The sequence below is a fragment of the Scleropages formosus genome, chromosome 15 (genome assembly GCF_900964775.1).
Source record: "Scleropages formosus chromosome 15, fSclFor1.1, whole genome shotgun sequence".
NCBI lineage: Eukaryota > Metazoa > Chordata > Actinopteri > Osteoglossiformes > Osteoglossidae > Scleropages > Scleropages formosus.
This window is the reverse complement of record NC_041820.1, coordinates 19,639,619-19,655,743: the sequence shown is the minus strand read 5'-3', so window position 1 is coordinate 19,655,743 and position 16,125 is coordinate 19,639,619. Positions and strand designations below refer to the sequence as shown.

At 43.1% G+C, this 16,125-nt stretch overlaps 2 protein-coding genes across 3 annotated transcripts; one reads left to right on the top strand and one right to left on the bottom strand.

The window, feature by feature from the left end:
• Positions 1–662: 662 nt before the first annotated feature.
• Positions 663–5,152, top strand: zbtb25 (zinc finger and BTB domain containing 25). Of its 2 annotated transcripts, none has more exons than XM_029258643.1 (3): positions 663–736; positions 1,646–1,832; positions 3,080–5,152. In XM_029258643.1, the coding sequence occupies exons 2-3, from the start codon at positions 1,660–1,662 to the stop codon at positions 4,215–4,217; spliced, it is 1,311 nt and encodes a 436-aa protein (XP_029114476.1). In that variant the 5' UTR covers positions 663–736; positions 1,646–1,659; the 3' UTR covers positions 4,218–5,152. The 2 variants fall into 2 exon arrangements, with proteins under 2 accessions (XP_029114476.1, XP_029114477.1); XM_029258644.1 differs by lacking the exon at positions 663–736 and adding an exon at positions 750–817.
• A 6,014-nt stretch (positions 5,153–11,166) lies between these two features.
• Positions 11,167–15,734, bottom strand: LOC108919389 (uncharacterized). The gene is made up of 2 exons (XM_018727351.2): positions 15,132–15,734; positions 11,167–13,625 (listed from the first exon to the last, which is right to left on the bottom strand). Exon 2 carries the CDS (start codon positions 13,607–13,609, stop codon positions 11,876–11,878), a length of 1,734 nt encoding a protein of 577 aa, XP_018582867.2. The 5' UTR covers positions 13,610–13,625; positions 15,132–15,734; the 3' UTR covers positions 11,167–11,875.
• Positions 15,735–16,125: the final 391 nt, after the last annotated feature.

The following is a 16,125-nucleotide window of genomic DNA, read 5'->3' as shown; positions in this document are numbered from 1 at the left end:
AGTGGAGGTCAAAGTGGGAGATTCAGTTCCAGCTGTGCGTCTCACTCATGTTCCGGAGCAGACGGACAACTTAAAAAGACGGATTCCCCCCCCCATATCTGAGCCCCTTCTCCCTCACAGGTTTGTGAAGAATATTAAAAGATAGCGTGTCAAAAGACACATATGCAGGGTGGGCGTGTCCCCCGTGCTCGAAGCCTGTACCCTCCCTGCCCAAGATTTGTGTGCAAATCAGTTCAGTGAAATATACTGATTTTCTCCACAACTTATTAGGACCCTCACAGAAACCCCCATAAAAAGCGAGTCTATCCAGTGCAAATGTGTCTCGCTGTCTCCAGTGCTCCGATAATTTATCCTTAAATAACTGATGACAGCCGAGACAGAGAAATATAAAATAAACCATTTTTATCGCAAGCACTGCTGTATGTTAGCACCAAAAATGTGAAATCAAATGTCATGAACACGGAATTACTTCGCTGGATCCGCTAACATCAAACCGCGTAGCAACACCTGACAGCGAGTAAAAGTCCATTAAACGGTTCGCGCCAGCGCCAAACACTCGCCAAATACAGGTAAATTCAGGTAGAAAGTGCCTTTTGCTCAAATAATGTACGGCTACAGTGTGGTCACGTGACGCAGAAAAATCGACTGCGCTCGCACGCGAAGGAGCGCGAGACCGCGCGAGAACTTCCCCGCAGCAACAAATACGAAATCAAAGCCCATCTCTCGCGCATAGGTGGTAAGAAATAGTTTTCCGTCGTAGATGTTAATGATCTTGCTCTTTTGGCGGTATGTGCGCCGTTTGGCTGCGTGGACCCGGGTGCGTGACACGATCCGCGCGGGGGTTTGGGGTTTCCAGCGCGAGCGTTCGATTCCAGCGCAGACCGTTTTTGAAAAAAAATGGATGTGGTGCCTTGGAATTAGTTCGGGTATCTTGCAATCTAGTTGTAATGCATGATGGGGGGGATCGGTGGTAACGCTTACTCCGGCGGCTCGTGCGTGCGCCCCTTTTGAGACGCGCGGCAAACAGACGCACCGGCGTCTCGTGCCCTTTTTCCAGCAGGAAAACCCGTAAGGGCACGTTATGGATGCATGCGAGTGACAAGTTTGTGGCTCGATGCGCCGTGTGCCAGCCAGGTGTGTGTGCGCGCAGCATCACAGAAGGACGAGCCGCGGTGTTTGCCGGGGGGAGGCGTGTGTGAGACGCAGCACAGCGAGCGCGATCGCTGCCCTTAAACACAGACATGCTTTAAAATACAAAGAGACCCTCATGCTCCGGCTCCGACTCCAACGCTGCTGTCATCATCGGCGGCTCTACGCCTAGTGACAGCATGTAACATAGCACATTTACGTCACACCTCACCGTTTTTATCATCTCTTAGGCATATTATCGGTGGATTTTCAGGTGGGATAGAAATTGTCACCAAAATGATTCCTTTATGCATATTGCACACGGCTTTGCATATTTGTGTACGTGGTGATCCACTGAATCCAGAAAGCCAAAGGCTACTTTAAATTAAAGGGATAAATGTAACAGCCCACCTTTGTCCAGCTTTCATCTGTCAATCATGAGTGTGACCAGTAGGGGGCGCCCTTCACAAACAAGTTGTTGATGATATGTGTAACTAGCATGTGCTGTGTGTGGCAGGTCGAGAGGGCACCATGGAAGTATCCAGCCACAGCCTGTTCCTCCTCCAGCAGCTGAACGTTCAGAGGGAGTTTGGCTTCCTTTGTGACTGCACCGTCGCTATCGGTAACGTCTACTTCAAGGCCCACCGTGCTGTTCTGGCTGCTTTCTCTAATTACTTCAAGATGATCTTCATCCACCAGTCCAGGTCAGAAACCTAGTTAACTCTTCAGTGTCTGTTACTTTGCAGTCATAAGTTTAACTGGATAAAGATGAAGATAAATATCATTATATACAATATCTCTATAGAACATGTGTTCCTTACATAATTGCACAGGGTCCGCAACATCCAGACACAATTGGTATCAGAAGTATGTTCATAACTCCATTTATTCTTGTGTAATCAAGAAAAGCATCCCTCAGTTTATCTCCTCCTTAGTCTCTATAAAAACTCAGCAGAGGCTATAATAGGTACAAAAATACTCTAAATGCCTTCAGTTCATCCCATTTTAATCAGCCACTTGTCCAGTCCAGAGTTGTAGGTTCAGAGCCTTTCCTGGAATGATAGTGTGCAAAGCAGGGAATATCCTGGACAATTTATTACTTGAAACAAAATAGTCCTTTTTAAAATGACCGAAAGTAAGAAAATATCCTATTTAATGTAGATTTTCGCCTGATTCATCTCATAAGCATGTGCTGCGTTTGTCAGCATTTGGCCACTTTCGGTTTGAATAATTATCGATACAAACAATAAAAGTATAATAGAAGCATGCTGATTTAGCTTATCTGTTTTCTTGGTAGGTTCTGCAAAAGTCTAGGAAGTATATAATATACATAATAATTAAAACATACACTGCAAGACATGTTTTAATCTAATTTATTACATTTAATAATTATTTTCTCCAAAGTGACTTACAATTTCTTACCCATTTATACAGCTGGGTCATTTTTACTGGAGAAATTTAGGGTAAGTACCTTGCTCAAGGGTACTACAGCTGGAGGTGAGACTCAAACCTGCTACCTTTGGGCCCAAAGGTCACAACGCTAACCACTATTCTACCAGCTGCCCATTACCGGTATTATTACATTATGAGTGCAATGTAGTTGTGATTAAATTTAATCAAAAACTAGAATCACTGAAAATAAAATGTACACAGGCTCTGATTCAGTGTTCATTGTTGGCTGATTCATCCTATAAACATGCACAACTCAAGTGTCATATTGTTAGCCAGTTGATTTAATCCAGTCCCATCTTCCTGCCATTTGGGTGTACCAGTGTACTGTACACTCAGTAGTGTAACATTTCATCAGACAGTGTTTCAGCATAAGCTATGAGCAGAATGTAGAGTATTTGAGAGATGTGAAACCCTCCTCACAAGGCACTGTTAGTTTTTCACGAGCACGACAGTCAGCTTTTGTCAAAAGCTCTGTGCTACCGACTGTCCCCCCACGCAGCGAGTGCATTAAGATCCAGCCGACAGACATCCAGCCGGACATCTTCAGCTACCTGCTTCACATCATGTACACGGGCATGGGTCCCAAGCAGCAGGTGGACCAGAGCCGCTTGCAAGAGGGCATCAAGTTCCTGCATGCCTACCAGCTGTGTCGAAGCAGCGGCGAGGGTGGACCGGACTCAGACACCACCAAGATGTCCAACCTCTATGGCATCCAGATCTCATCCCAGTCGGCCACCAAGGAGCGCCTGAGTCTGAAGGAGGGCCAGGTGCGGGGTCCGGAGGAGCCACGTTCCACCAGCCAGGGCGAGAGACCTCCAACTCAGCCGCCGCTGGCCGTAGGCCCAGAAGGGGCGGCCTCGGTCAGACCGCCGGCCAGCCTCCACCGCTCACCGTCCGCAGCCTCTCGGGAGGACTCTGAGGCGTCCGGCGCGCCGGTGAGGATAAAGCAGGAGAAGATGGAAACGGAGGTGGCGCCCAAGTCCCAGGCCGGTTCCCCGTCCCCGAGCCAGGAGAGCCCCCGCGTTCTCTTCTGCCACCTCTGCGGGGAGCGATGTGGCTCCCGGCAGGGTCTGCGAGAGCACCTCCTGAGCCACGCGGCTGGATCGCTGCCTTTCGGCATGCCTGGCGCCGTCCTGGAGAACAGCCACGTCGGGGAGGTCCCCAGGTCCGGGGGTGAGGAGCTGGAGGGCCCGGACGAACGACGCCTCCAGCAGGGCTTTCTGCTGCGGAAGAGCCCCGGGGGGCCCGAACAGCCAGAGGCAGGCAGCCTGGAGGAGGCGCTGCGGCGTAGCCAGGCCCTGTCCGAGGAGCTAGCGGCGGAGCTGAAGGGCGGCGGCGGCGGCGGCGGCGGCAATTCGCGGAAGCGCAAGATCGCGTGCGCCATCTGCAGTCTGCGTTTCGCCCAGAAGAGCCAGCTGCAGGAACACATGTACACACACACGGGAAAGCACGCCCGCTACCACCGCTACAACCACCTGTGCAGCCAGCTGATTCAGGCTTCGCAGCACTTCTGCGAGAGCCCGGGCGAGTTCGCCGCCGAGGAGGGCGCCAGGGACGCTCAGGACAACGTCAGCTCCTGCTACTCGCTCGACTCAGAAATCTCCCAGGAGAGCATCGACACCGTTGTCGTGGAATAGAACGAATGAACAAAAAACTGGGACAGGCCATAGGCCTCCTTCAGACATTCCCTTTTACGCGTCCTTTGTCTAGACCCCCCCACCCCGCTATCTGTCATGTGAGCTCCACACCCCGACATGTGTCTGCTTCCCATAATGCCGTGTTGTTCGTTCCAGTATTTGTGAATCTAGTCATTTGCGCAGTGTACGTCCACACAGTTGTAAAATAGTGGTGTAAAGAGCTCGTGTCATCGTCACTCCTTTATTCAGCTCATTTAGGCTGTTGGTTTGATGAATTAGAATGCATTCGGATGCAGGGACACTGACTGGTATTTTTTTACACTTCTGAGATGCTCAGCTATCTCAACGAGCAACACTGGCAGAGTCGAGTCTTTTTTATTCATGACGCTGGTTCTTATTTTTTTTTAACTGCGGTATGCTGACATACTACAAGGTACTATAGATATTCTCTCCATTCTTGTGACTGAACCTCATGTGGAATTTTGTTTTTCGTTCAGTCATTGGGCAAATCTCATTTTCAGCATGGGACAACAGAGGATGTGTTTCATTGTGAAATTATTAGCGTCATAATGAAATGCACGACAACTTTTTTGGCCATTTTTTCCCTCTCTATACAGTTGTAATTCAAGTTTTATTCTTATTTTTGTTCAGTTTTTTTTTTTTTTTTTCTTCCCCCAGTTGCAAGGACTGGAACTCAGTAACGTGGAGAATACAGACAAAATTTTATAGACAAGATTCTGTAAAGATTCAGACTCCAGTATTGCAACACCATGTTTGCAATTAAGTCCTAATGGAGTTTACATTTAAATCATAATGAGAATCCACTGAAATACATTGTGACAATGAGAACAGAATACTTCCCCATCATATCAACCAAGTCCACTGTCATATCATATAGGCCACTGACTGTAAAATATTTTAAAACAGTATATTTATCATCCACAATTAATTAGAAAACACAGTATGAAAAATAACAATAAAATTCCAGTTAATGCAATAATGAATGACTTATTCTTTTGATACTCCAATTTTTAAATTTTATAGTAATGATGAAGATAGACTACAATTTGTGATAAGAAATCTTTAATGAGCACATTTTTTAAAATTTATTTTTTGCATACAACTGCAGATGGAAAATAAATTATAAAGAAACAATATAAGCTTTAATAAGATTCTATAAATTTAAATTTGATGGATATGTGCATGGTGAGATGGGAAGGACATGGGCTTATTTATAACAGGAAAATAAAAATACCAAGTTTTACTTAATATTGGCAGACATTAGTTCTGGCAATCAGCATAAAATGTGCTTTTACACGCAGCTTTGTGTTGGTGATGACAGTTCAAGCTACTAACACGAGGCAGAGAAAAACTGAACTGCAGTATTTTATTGTAAAGCTATTTGCGTTAACAAGAAAAATTTTAAATACATTCGTTGCACATGGTTGCAATTATTTATCCTCCAACTCTGTAATTAACAGCATAAGTGGAAATTGTATTTTTGGCTTCCAACAGTCTCTCATTTTACAATCCACCCTGTCTATTCTGGTTAATGGTTTATATATTGCAATTTTTCGGTAACCTTTACAGTGCAGTAAGAGACATTTCTTTTTCTTTATCATATTAATGCGTGTTCATTTGAAGAATATTTAGAAAAAAAGTCATTTGTAAATAAAATGTTTTTCCAGACTTTTGATATATATATTTATGGGAAGTTGTCAAGAGATTTTTTTATATTTGGTTTTCCACAATTTCTATTTTTTGTCAAAGCAAATTGAAAGATCTGTAAATTAAAAAAAAAATGTAGGCTTATCGAAGCCATAAACATTATGTATGATATTCTGAATAATTAGTCCCAGACAGGAAACAAGGCAGGGTGCCACGGTGGTGTAGTATGTAGCTTTGTGTGGAGGTCATATGTTCTCCTCGTGTTCACATGGGTTTCTTCTGAGTGCTAAAGTTTCCTCTCACACTCCAAAGCCACAGATTTCAGGTGGATTGATGACTCGACCCGTAGCGTGTGCAAGAGTGTGGCTGCCCTGTGATGCACTGCTCTCCAGGTTGTACCCTACCTCTTTTTGTACCTTGTGTTTTTGGGATAGGCTCTGGAGCACTGTGACCCAGAACTTGATAAGCATTAGAGACAATGAATGGAAGGAAACAAGGCACTGGAAAGATATTGACAACGTGTATAAAACACCATTAGGTGCTAACCCTTCTCTTCTGTTTCAGTCCTGCTTTTCAGCTCTTAGCCCCTTTGTTCTCGAACACTGCGTAAGTCAAACCCATATCCGAAAAACAAGTATGGCCCCAAATAACCTAAAAAATACAGTGCTATCTCAAACTTGCCCTTTTTTGCAAAAATCTGCTTGAGCAATTTCAATCTGGCTTCAGCCAGCTTACACAGCACAGGAATTGCCTGTGTAAATGCTACTAATGGCCTATTGATGGTTACTGATTTTGGTTCTTTCCGTTCTGCTTCTCCTAGACATCTGCACTGCTTTTCACAGTAACTGTCATTTTACTTCCCATCTTGAAACAGTCTTTGCAATTTAAAATACTGCACTTAAATGGTTCACGTCCAATTCCACTCACTGTTGCTGCTGCTTTCACATTTCTGTCAATACAGTATTTTCATTTCTGAAGTTGTGAAGTTTGGTGTTCCTCAAGGCGCAATACTGGGCACTTTGCTATTTAACGTATACATGTTCTCATTTGGTAACATATTAACTCATTTTCCTGAGTTGAGGTATCATTTCTATGCTGATGCTCAAATTTCCATCCAACCTGATTCTGTAGCTGTCTCAACCACCCCTAGGTGCATTTCTAATACTATACCCTGGATGGCTCAAAACTTTCTACATCTACACTGTGACAAGACTTGGATTATGCTTCTTGGCATCCCCCTTCACTTTCACCAGGTAAATGTTGGATCCACATGCATAAATATTGTAGTAATTCAGTTTCAATCAAAATTAAAAAGCATAGGAGTAGTATGTAATGCTGGCCTTAATTCTGATCCACCTGTGGGCAGCACTGTTAAAATATATTTTTTTCACCCAAGAAACACAGCCAGTGTCCCATGTTACCTTTTTTCTGTTGTTGAAAGGCAATTTAATATTTGTTTTCTCTGGGACAGACACCTGTAATTCATTGCTGAAGCCTTAAGATATACCTTAAACACGCTCCAGTATGTTCAAAAGTCAGCAGATAGAATGCGCACCAAGTCCCATGTAAATGACCACGTCACATGAGGAGACACTGGCTTCCTAGGGTTCCGGTCGACCTCAAAATCGTCATTCTTACCTATGGAGCTTTACAAGGATTGACACCTCTGTACCTTGGCAAACTTCTGTCAAACTATTTCACATCTCGCAATTTTCGTTCATGTGACTCTGGAATTTTACAGGCTCCTCAAACTCTACACTCTGTGGGAGACGAGGCTTTCTCCTGCTCTGCCCCCAAACTGCTATTGTGTGCTACCCAAGAGTATTGTGGATTCTTCTGCTCTTAAAAACTTCTGAGTAGATTAAGACTTACATCTTTAGAACTGCCTTCAAACGGCACAATTGAGCACGCCTTCTTTGTCTTTGTATTATTTTGTCTTTTTTGATGTCTTGTTGTTGTAACTTTGATTATCCAAATTAGTTTTATTATTGTGGTTTTATGTCTTTTTATTGTAAATTGCTGCTTTTATATGCACTATATAAAATACATTTATGTCATATCCCAAAAATACAGAAGAATGCTTGAGCCTTATCCTATCTATGCATCTTCTGACCACTAGAGGGCTGTTCAAAACCAAAAAAGATGTGTTGCTTATATTTACATTTATTCACTTCACAGATTTTTTTTTCTTCAAGGCAGCTTGAACACATTCAGATACAATACATACATTAAAAAATGAGACATTACACTGAAACTGATACAGAAAGTGCAAAGAATTAAAAGCAGACTCACTTCACATAGGCCACCAGTGGGCAGACAACCTGAACGCTGGTGTACATTAGCAAGCTGGTCATTGTAAGGTCCATATTCACTATTCACTTCCTTACAAAAATCAGTATGTTAACACAGTTGTAAATAATCAAGAGACAAGTGACTTGTAGTGTACCATAAGAAGACATGTAAAGTGCTCACTAGTTTAGCAACATGTATAAAAATACTAGGCAGGTCAGTGGAGTCAATGGTTTCCCACTGTAGTCAAGGGGTAAAATGGCACAAATATCCTACTTCATGGCATCTCAGAAAGGACAATCGGTGAACCTGAAGATTCAGAACGCCCAGATCAAGACAGGGCGATTAACGGAACATTTGTAAAAAGTACTGGGCTGCTCCCCTGGAAACCCAGAACGTTAATATGAGGGGTTTTTAACTTGATCTGAGCTTTTATGGGTAGCTAGTGAAGGGAGACCAACAGAGATTTGACATGGGAATGCTTAGCTAAGTCATGCAGCAGCATTTTGAATGAGCTGTTGTGGTCAGGAAACATGTGCTGACGGTTTCGGGTTTGAAGGAGCTTGAGTAATCCGAGCAACATTATCCTAACAGTAAGGAAGGAGCAGATCTGCTAACTACAGCTTTGTGTTAGTACTGGTCCAGGTGCTTGTCTTAGATGATGTCCAGGTTCTTGGTTATTGTGGTGGACGTCATGGTCATGAGGTCCTTGCTGATTGTAAGCTCACAATAGGTGAAACAGAGATAGGGATAAGAAGGAGCTCAGTCTTACACAAGTATAATTTTTTTGCCTCTGATGGATGGTCTGTGCAAAAAATTTTAATGGGAGGCTAAAATAATGGCAGATGGTCAGGGAAATTGTAATTTTTTGTCTGTTATCAAAGATGTCCAATGTCCATCGCACATCCTATAATCTGGCACGCCAATCTGCAAAAAGAACCATACTATTCCTGGAACCCCCTGCATTTTTGACAGGACTGTATGGTTCCTGAAGTAAGCTCCAAGAGTAAAGGTCTGTACTACTGCTAGTTTATATGAAATTGACAGGTATAATGGTTTTGTCTGCATTTGAGCTGATTCATTGCCATGGAAACAAGACCTCTGCAGTCACAAGTGTTAAATACTTGTTCACATACTAAGTGAATGGAAGTCAATGAGGCGAAAAAATGTAAAAATAAATAAGGTACATTAAAAACAAATTAAGGTACAATTAAAAACAAAGCCCATCATCAGTTTGATCTGGCTTCCAGTATCAGACACACTGCAGGAGATGACAGCTAATGTGCCAGTCATGCATTGCTGCAGAGAGTAAATGGTTACTGGACTTTGCTATCCATCAAAAATATGAAACAGACTGAGGTAGCCTGAAGCCTCACCACACCCACTTCCTGTCTGGACGGAAAATCGGCTTGCTAGGAGGAAGTGGGCACAAGGTGCAGCAAGTTGGGGACTATCAAAGGCCTGTTTTGAAAAAGAGAGCCAAGAAGAAGACAGAGAGAGGTTGTGATGTTAGGAACAACCCGCCTTTCCTCTGTCAGTGCTTTTATCTAATGACCTGTGGTCGACACTGTTATGTGCTTACTGGTGAACTCCTGAGTAGTTGTGTAAAGATGCTGCTTTATTTGACATTTCTGTTAGTTCTGTTTTTCCATTTCTCCGGAGCACTAGATTAAATGAATCCTGTTATTCATTTAGACCTTTTATATACTTTATCACAACACTGGCCCCATAGTAGTTAAGAAACTGAGTTTCAAGAAAGGTTTTGTCATTTTGCCTTTTGAGTAAGGCCATTGTTCAAGATCTTCTCCAGCAGAGCTTATAGTTTGGCACTGATATCATGTGTAAAACTTTGTCAATTTTAAAAATATGTGTGTGAGTGCCAGCTCATAACTACTGTCTATTATGCTCTATTCCATATCTAGAAAGCCAAAGCCTGGAAAAAGATTGCTACCAATCAAAGTAGAGGTAGCCTGCAGTCCCATTCACTGGCTTCACTCAAGGTCAATCTGCCCACACCACTGAGCCTGCAGGACAGTCAAGAACTGTAGCATTGCTTGCCACACAGACATTACTGACACTGAGACTGTAAATGCCATGGATATTATTTAAAATGGCAAAAAAAAATGGATGGACCAATCAATAGTGAACCAGTGATATTAAAACTGAACAAAGTGTGGTGGGAAGGGACAGAAAATTGCCTAAAAATCAGAATGGGGCCTTACAATTCAATGCCTAATATTATTTCTTATAACAACTTAATGGAGAGGCTCTGAGTCCTGTGGAATAAAATAATCACTGCGGTGGACAGACAATCCAAAAGAGCACATAAAAAAATATTTCATCACTTAGGTGTCTGATACTTGGGTTTATTTAGCAGAGAGGAGGAGGTCATACGCCTGCCGTGTAGAAAGTCATACTAAAATGCTGAATGTAAAGGAGACTTGCTGCAAAGCACAAGTGCTTCTTCATGTGGGAATGTGGGAACTAAAACTTTCATTGTAAAAACAGAATTAATTCTAAACATTTTGTTGTGCAGCATATAATCTTTCCTTGTCACACTGAATCACCTTGAGTGAAACTGTAGAATAATAGACTACAGTGAGCTCATGCACATATTTCATTTTCTATCTACAGTTTTACTTCAAATTCAACCAAAACAAACAAATTTAAAAGAAATCCTTTTTTTGTTTAAATATACACCAATCAGCCACAGCATTAAAACCACTCACAGGTGAAGTGAGTAACATTGATTATTGATTCGTTACAATAGCACTTGTTAAGGGGTGGGATATATTAGGCAGCGAGTGAATGGTCCGTTCTTGAATTTCATGTATTGAAACCAGGAAAAATGGGCAAGCGTAGTGATCTGAACGACTTTGACACAGGCCAAATTGTGATGGCTAGATGACACGGTCAGAGCATCTCCAAAACTGCAGGTCTTGTGGGGTGTTCCCAGGATGCAGTGGTTAGTACCTACCAAAAGTGGTCCAAGGAAGGACAACCGGTGAACCGGCAACAGGGTCATGGGCGCCCAAGGCTCATTGATGCCCGTGGAGAGTGAAGGCTAGCCCATCTGTTTCAATCCCACAGAAGAGCTACTGTAGCACAAACTGCTGAGAACCTTAATGCTGGCCATGTCGGAAAGGTGTCAAAGCACAGTGCATCGCAGCTTGCAGCGTATGGGGCTGAGCAGAGCGGTCAGAGAGCCCATGCTGACCCCAGTCCACTGTCGAAAGTGTCTACAATGGGCACGTGAGCCCCACTTTGCAACTTACAGGACTTAAAGGATCTGCTGCTAACATCTTGGTGCCAGATACCACAGGACACCTTCAGAGGTTTATGAAGTCAATGCCTCGACAGGTCATAGCTGTTTTGGCAGCATGAGGGGGACCTACAGAATATTAGGCAGGTGGTTTTAATGTTGTGGCTGATTGGTCTATAGAAGGGTATTTGCAGAAAGGGACATATCCTGTGACTATGAAAATCCGATGTCTTCCAATTAATTCAACTGGAGTGGTGTGTCACGGTTTTTCATAACTGTCCCTAATAATAAGCAGAAGAAAACAGATTTGTTCCAGGGCATTCTGAAGTTAATTTAATCCAGTCTGATAGTCCTCAGAGCCGGGGAACAGAAATGGATAAACTCTGGAGATGTTTATTTAACCTGCAGGACAAATCATCCTGGTGTGGACACAGAAGGTTTAAGCCTGACCCTGAAGCTCTTGCAGCTCTCTGTGGGTGCTTACTGTACTGTTCTTCAGCTCCCCCTCAAGCTGATCCAGAGCAGCCTTTATGGCTGCCTGAACCAGACTATATGCAGTCTGCCTAAGTAACATCTCATTGCATTGAGGACCAAGTTTCTCAGCACTGAGCTCTGACTGGTAGCCACTGTCACCAGACTGGAGGTTCTCTATAGGGGAAGCATCACTAATGTTTTTTACAGCCCCATTAATTTCCTCACAACATACTGCACAGTCAAACTCCACATTTTTCAAGGGCAAGTCATCTTGCACACTGCTTTCACCTGCCGTACTGTTTGGAGGGGAGTTTACTTCTGTTACACTGTCATATTCCTCAGAGTCATGAGACTCTGCCACTAAATCCCTGCATTTATCAGTCACAGGTCCCGTTTCCTGTAGCAGGGCTTCTTTGAAATCCCTGTCTGTTTTGCCTGGTACATTTGAGATTAGATCTTTCTTTAGAACCAGTGTTTCCTTTTTCTCTTCCAACAATACATCATTTGGCACAAGTATTGCAGCATCTCCAATCTCTGAAGCATCCACTACTCTCAACATCCCATTAATTGAATCTAGTCTTTCCTCTGCATATTCTGCTGATTTTCCTCCACCTTGCTTCTGACCTTGAGTGGGTGTGTGATCCTCAGGCTCCAGAGAGCTCATGCTTAGTTCTGGGAGGTTTCGGCTTTCTTTGCCCCCTAAAGCTATGGCAGTTACCTCCACGCTCACAGTCAGCATTTCAGAGCATGGCCCTCTGCACATTTCCCCCCCCTCCAAATATCCTCCCTCTTGGATAACATGAGCTGTGTCTGGCATAAGATCATCAGCACACTTGTTTGAAAGAACTATGTTCTCCTCCTCTATGTATTCATGGCTTTCCACAAATCTCTCCTGGAAGAAAGGAGAAGGCTTTTTGTTTCTGTTCTTTAAGAGAGTGCCTAATTTATTCCTGAAGGAAAAATGTGAATGGGGACTTTTCTCAGGTTCAAAAGGAGGCGCCTGCCGTGGAAGACCTCCTTTGGTCTCTGGGGCATATTTGGTTGTACCTAATAGTCTCTTAAAAGTCCCCCATTTTCCAGCTGTGAATCTGTCTCCTTTTGTACCAGAAGTGTTGGTGCAAACAGTAACCTCTGACTTTGTCCCCACTAGAGAAACTGCATCTCCCTTAACATTGTCTTCACCAGAGTCTACATAGCTCCTGGACTGTGTTTCACAGAAACTGATTCCAGCACACTGATCCCCTTCCTTGGCCAACACTTTTTCTAGCTTTCCTGGCTTTCTTCTTAGGCAAATGAGAGAAGGGTAGCAACAGTTTTTCCAACCCCTCGGTTTCACATGTTTTTTCACATTTTGTTTGCTGTTAGTGTGTTCTTCTCCCATTTTACCTTCTGAGATGACAGGGCCTCCAGACAACCCAGCTGGATCTCTAGGTGTTGTTTCTCCACACTCTTCTGTGGATCTCTCAGGATCTTCAGATGCAGCCCTTAGTGACTCTTCTCTGATGGCCAACCGATGTTCTGACATGGATCCCCTCTGAGTCCCATTACAGCCAGTAGTGTTATTTGTACTGTATTCTTTCTCCTTGTGGGGGCCTTTTGACTTGGATTTGCTCAACAGGAGTCTTGGAGGACCGGTCAGCTTCCTCTTCAGTCCTACTTTTTCCTGAGTCTCTGCAGATGGAGACTTCTGGGATGACATGACAAACCTGGCAACACTATCAGAACTATATTTTAATAAATTCACCAGCATATAATGTTCTTTTCACAATACAAAACACATCATGCACCGGACACAGGTATTAATACATTTATGACACCAGGATAATTCATTTAGGATTTTTAAAACGATGTTTACTGAAAAAGCTCAAAACAAATAAAGAGGAAGGTTAAAAAATTAAAACATATTTTGGGATTTCTAACTGCTTTGTATATTTAAATGCTAAATGTTTGATGCTGCCAGTTCACAACAATTTTTCAGTTATTCAGAAACAAGTTTGTTTCCTTCATTTTTTTTTTTTTTTTTATTGTCTTTAATTTCAGAACACTATGATAATCATGGACAATTAACCAGTCCCTTCAGCAAGAATGGGTCACAATGGTAGAGTTAAATAAACAGTTACACATTTTTGATCTTTATTTTTATGCCCACTGATTCATATACTAATTACATTTACTCATTTAGCTGATGCTTTTCTCCAAAGTGACTTACAATGTAAAGATATTTACCCATGTATACAGCTGGGTAATTTTTACTGGAGCAATTCTAGGGTAAGTACATTGCTCAAGGGTACTACAGCTGGAGGTGGGATTCAGACCTGAAACCTTTGGGTCTAAAGGCACCAGCTCTAACCACTACACTACCGCGTACCCCGCTTTAGTTCAAGGCGGCAGGAGGGGGGACCTACATAAATATTACGCAGGTGGTTTTAATGTTGCGGCTGATCGGTGTACATGATAAGCCTGATAAGGGTATTTGCAGAAAGGGACATAGTTACTGTTTGTATGGATTGAATATCCGACGACTTTACGTATTCTTAAGGAAACAACCGTACTTGAACTACATCTAATTTTAAATAAATGTGGTAATTTTTAATTTGGGCTTAATTTGGAAATACCATGCATCGTAATTCGCATTCGCCATACACGAACCACGACCCGCATCCAGATTCCGCCACACAAGTAGATTTATTGAACATATGGATTGATACGCAAAGCGCCCCCCGCCCAGATCGCGAGACCCCTGAGTGCAGAGCCCACAGGCAGTGTAACTATGTCCTGCTGGACCGAACCTATCTCAGAAACCACAACACACCACTAGCACATGCTCCTAGTTAACATACTCCTAACTATGTTCGTATACTCGAAACTTGTAGAAACGGAATAATCATCACAATCATGTGATTTAAATTTATCCACACATGACGCTATTTAGACGCATTACGGCGCTATGACAAAAATACAAGTACGTATACTCTGCTAATACTGTCTTCATGCTGACTTAGTTTAAACACTTATTAAAATGCCTCGACGGTAGGTAGGTAGTTTTTTTAAATGAAAATGTTATATACCATTTATTTGGCATAAATGTACCTCAGACAGAAGTAAATGTAGCCAGTGCTTTCTTTTGTAAGTACAAGCTTTGCTGTTGTTAAGCGCGCCGCGGTATTGCATACAATAAATTAACTAAAAATAAAAGTAAGATGAAAAAATGTTCAATTTACCTTTGAAAAAGAAGAAATTGGCGTATTTAATGGGGTTCCCAGGTCGTTCTACCAGCGGCTCGTTTCCGAAGTTTAAAATAAAGCCGCAGGTCCCACACGGGCGCGAGGAGCCCGCCTTCTACAGCCGCGCGGGGCTCCGCGAGCCTTTAACGGCGCGCGCAGAGGCGTCCGGCGGTCAGGGAGGTGTCGGGCGCTGTTTCCATGGAAACTCAAAGATCGAATGGTTGTAATGGAGAAAGATGCCATTCACTACCACGCGAGGAAAAACGACATTAAATTGCGTCAATGGGGCACTAAGCAGCGAAGCGGGGAAGGACACCGACACAGGTAGCTTGAAGGTCCCCGAACTGAGTCCCACTCCCAGCGCTGCTGCGGTACCTTTAGTGAATGCGCCCAGCAGACACACCCCTATAAGTGTATGCATGAAGGAGCATTTCAGAATTTCATTTGGAGAAACGAATCAGCCAGTTAAACAACTGTGCATAATTACCAGTAGCAATAGTCACAGCAATGTGGGCCATGCACTGGGAATATTTCTGCAGCATCCAACTTACCACAATAGTGTAGGTTTTTAAAATTAATTTGTCTGAATATGCATACATTTTCAGTAAAAAAAACATTTAGCACACGCTTTTCTCCAAAGGGACTTACAATAAGTTACAATTATTCAACCATTTACAGCTGGGTAATTTTAGGGTTAATACCATGCTTACAGGTAACCTACTACAGGTGGAAGTGGGATTCAAACCTGTGACCTTCAGGTCTGAAGGCAGCACCTCTAATCACTATACTACCTGCTGTCCTTTATGTTCCACTCTGTACTATTACACAGTACACATAATAACAACAACATAACAGTGCCTGGGTGGTACGAGAGAACATGGATTCGATCCCCACTCAGTCTGTGTGGAGTTTGCATGTCTCCCTGTGTCTGTGTGGGTTTCCTCCAGGTGCTCCGGTTTCCTCCCACAGTCCAAAGACATGCTGTTCAGGT

Bases quoted from the DNA above. Each gene is read 5' to 3' on its own strand.
- zbtb25 (XM_029258643.1), top strand. From the start codon at position 1,660: ATGGAAGTATCCAGCCACAGCCTGTTCCTCCTCCAGCAGCTGAACGTT. The intron at 1,833-3,079 runs GTCAGAAACCTA...CCCCCCACGCAG, and splicing joins ATCTTCATCCACCAGTCCAG to CGAGTGCATTAAGATCCAGC.
- LOC108919389 (XM_018727351.2), bottom strand. From the start codon at position 13,609: ATGTCATCCCAGAAGTCTCCATCTGCAGAGACTCAGGAAAAAGTAGGA.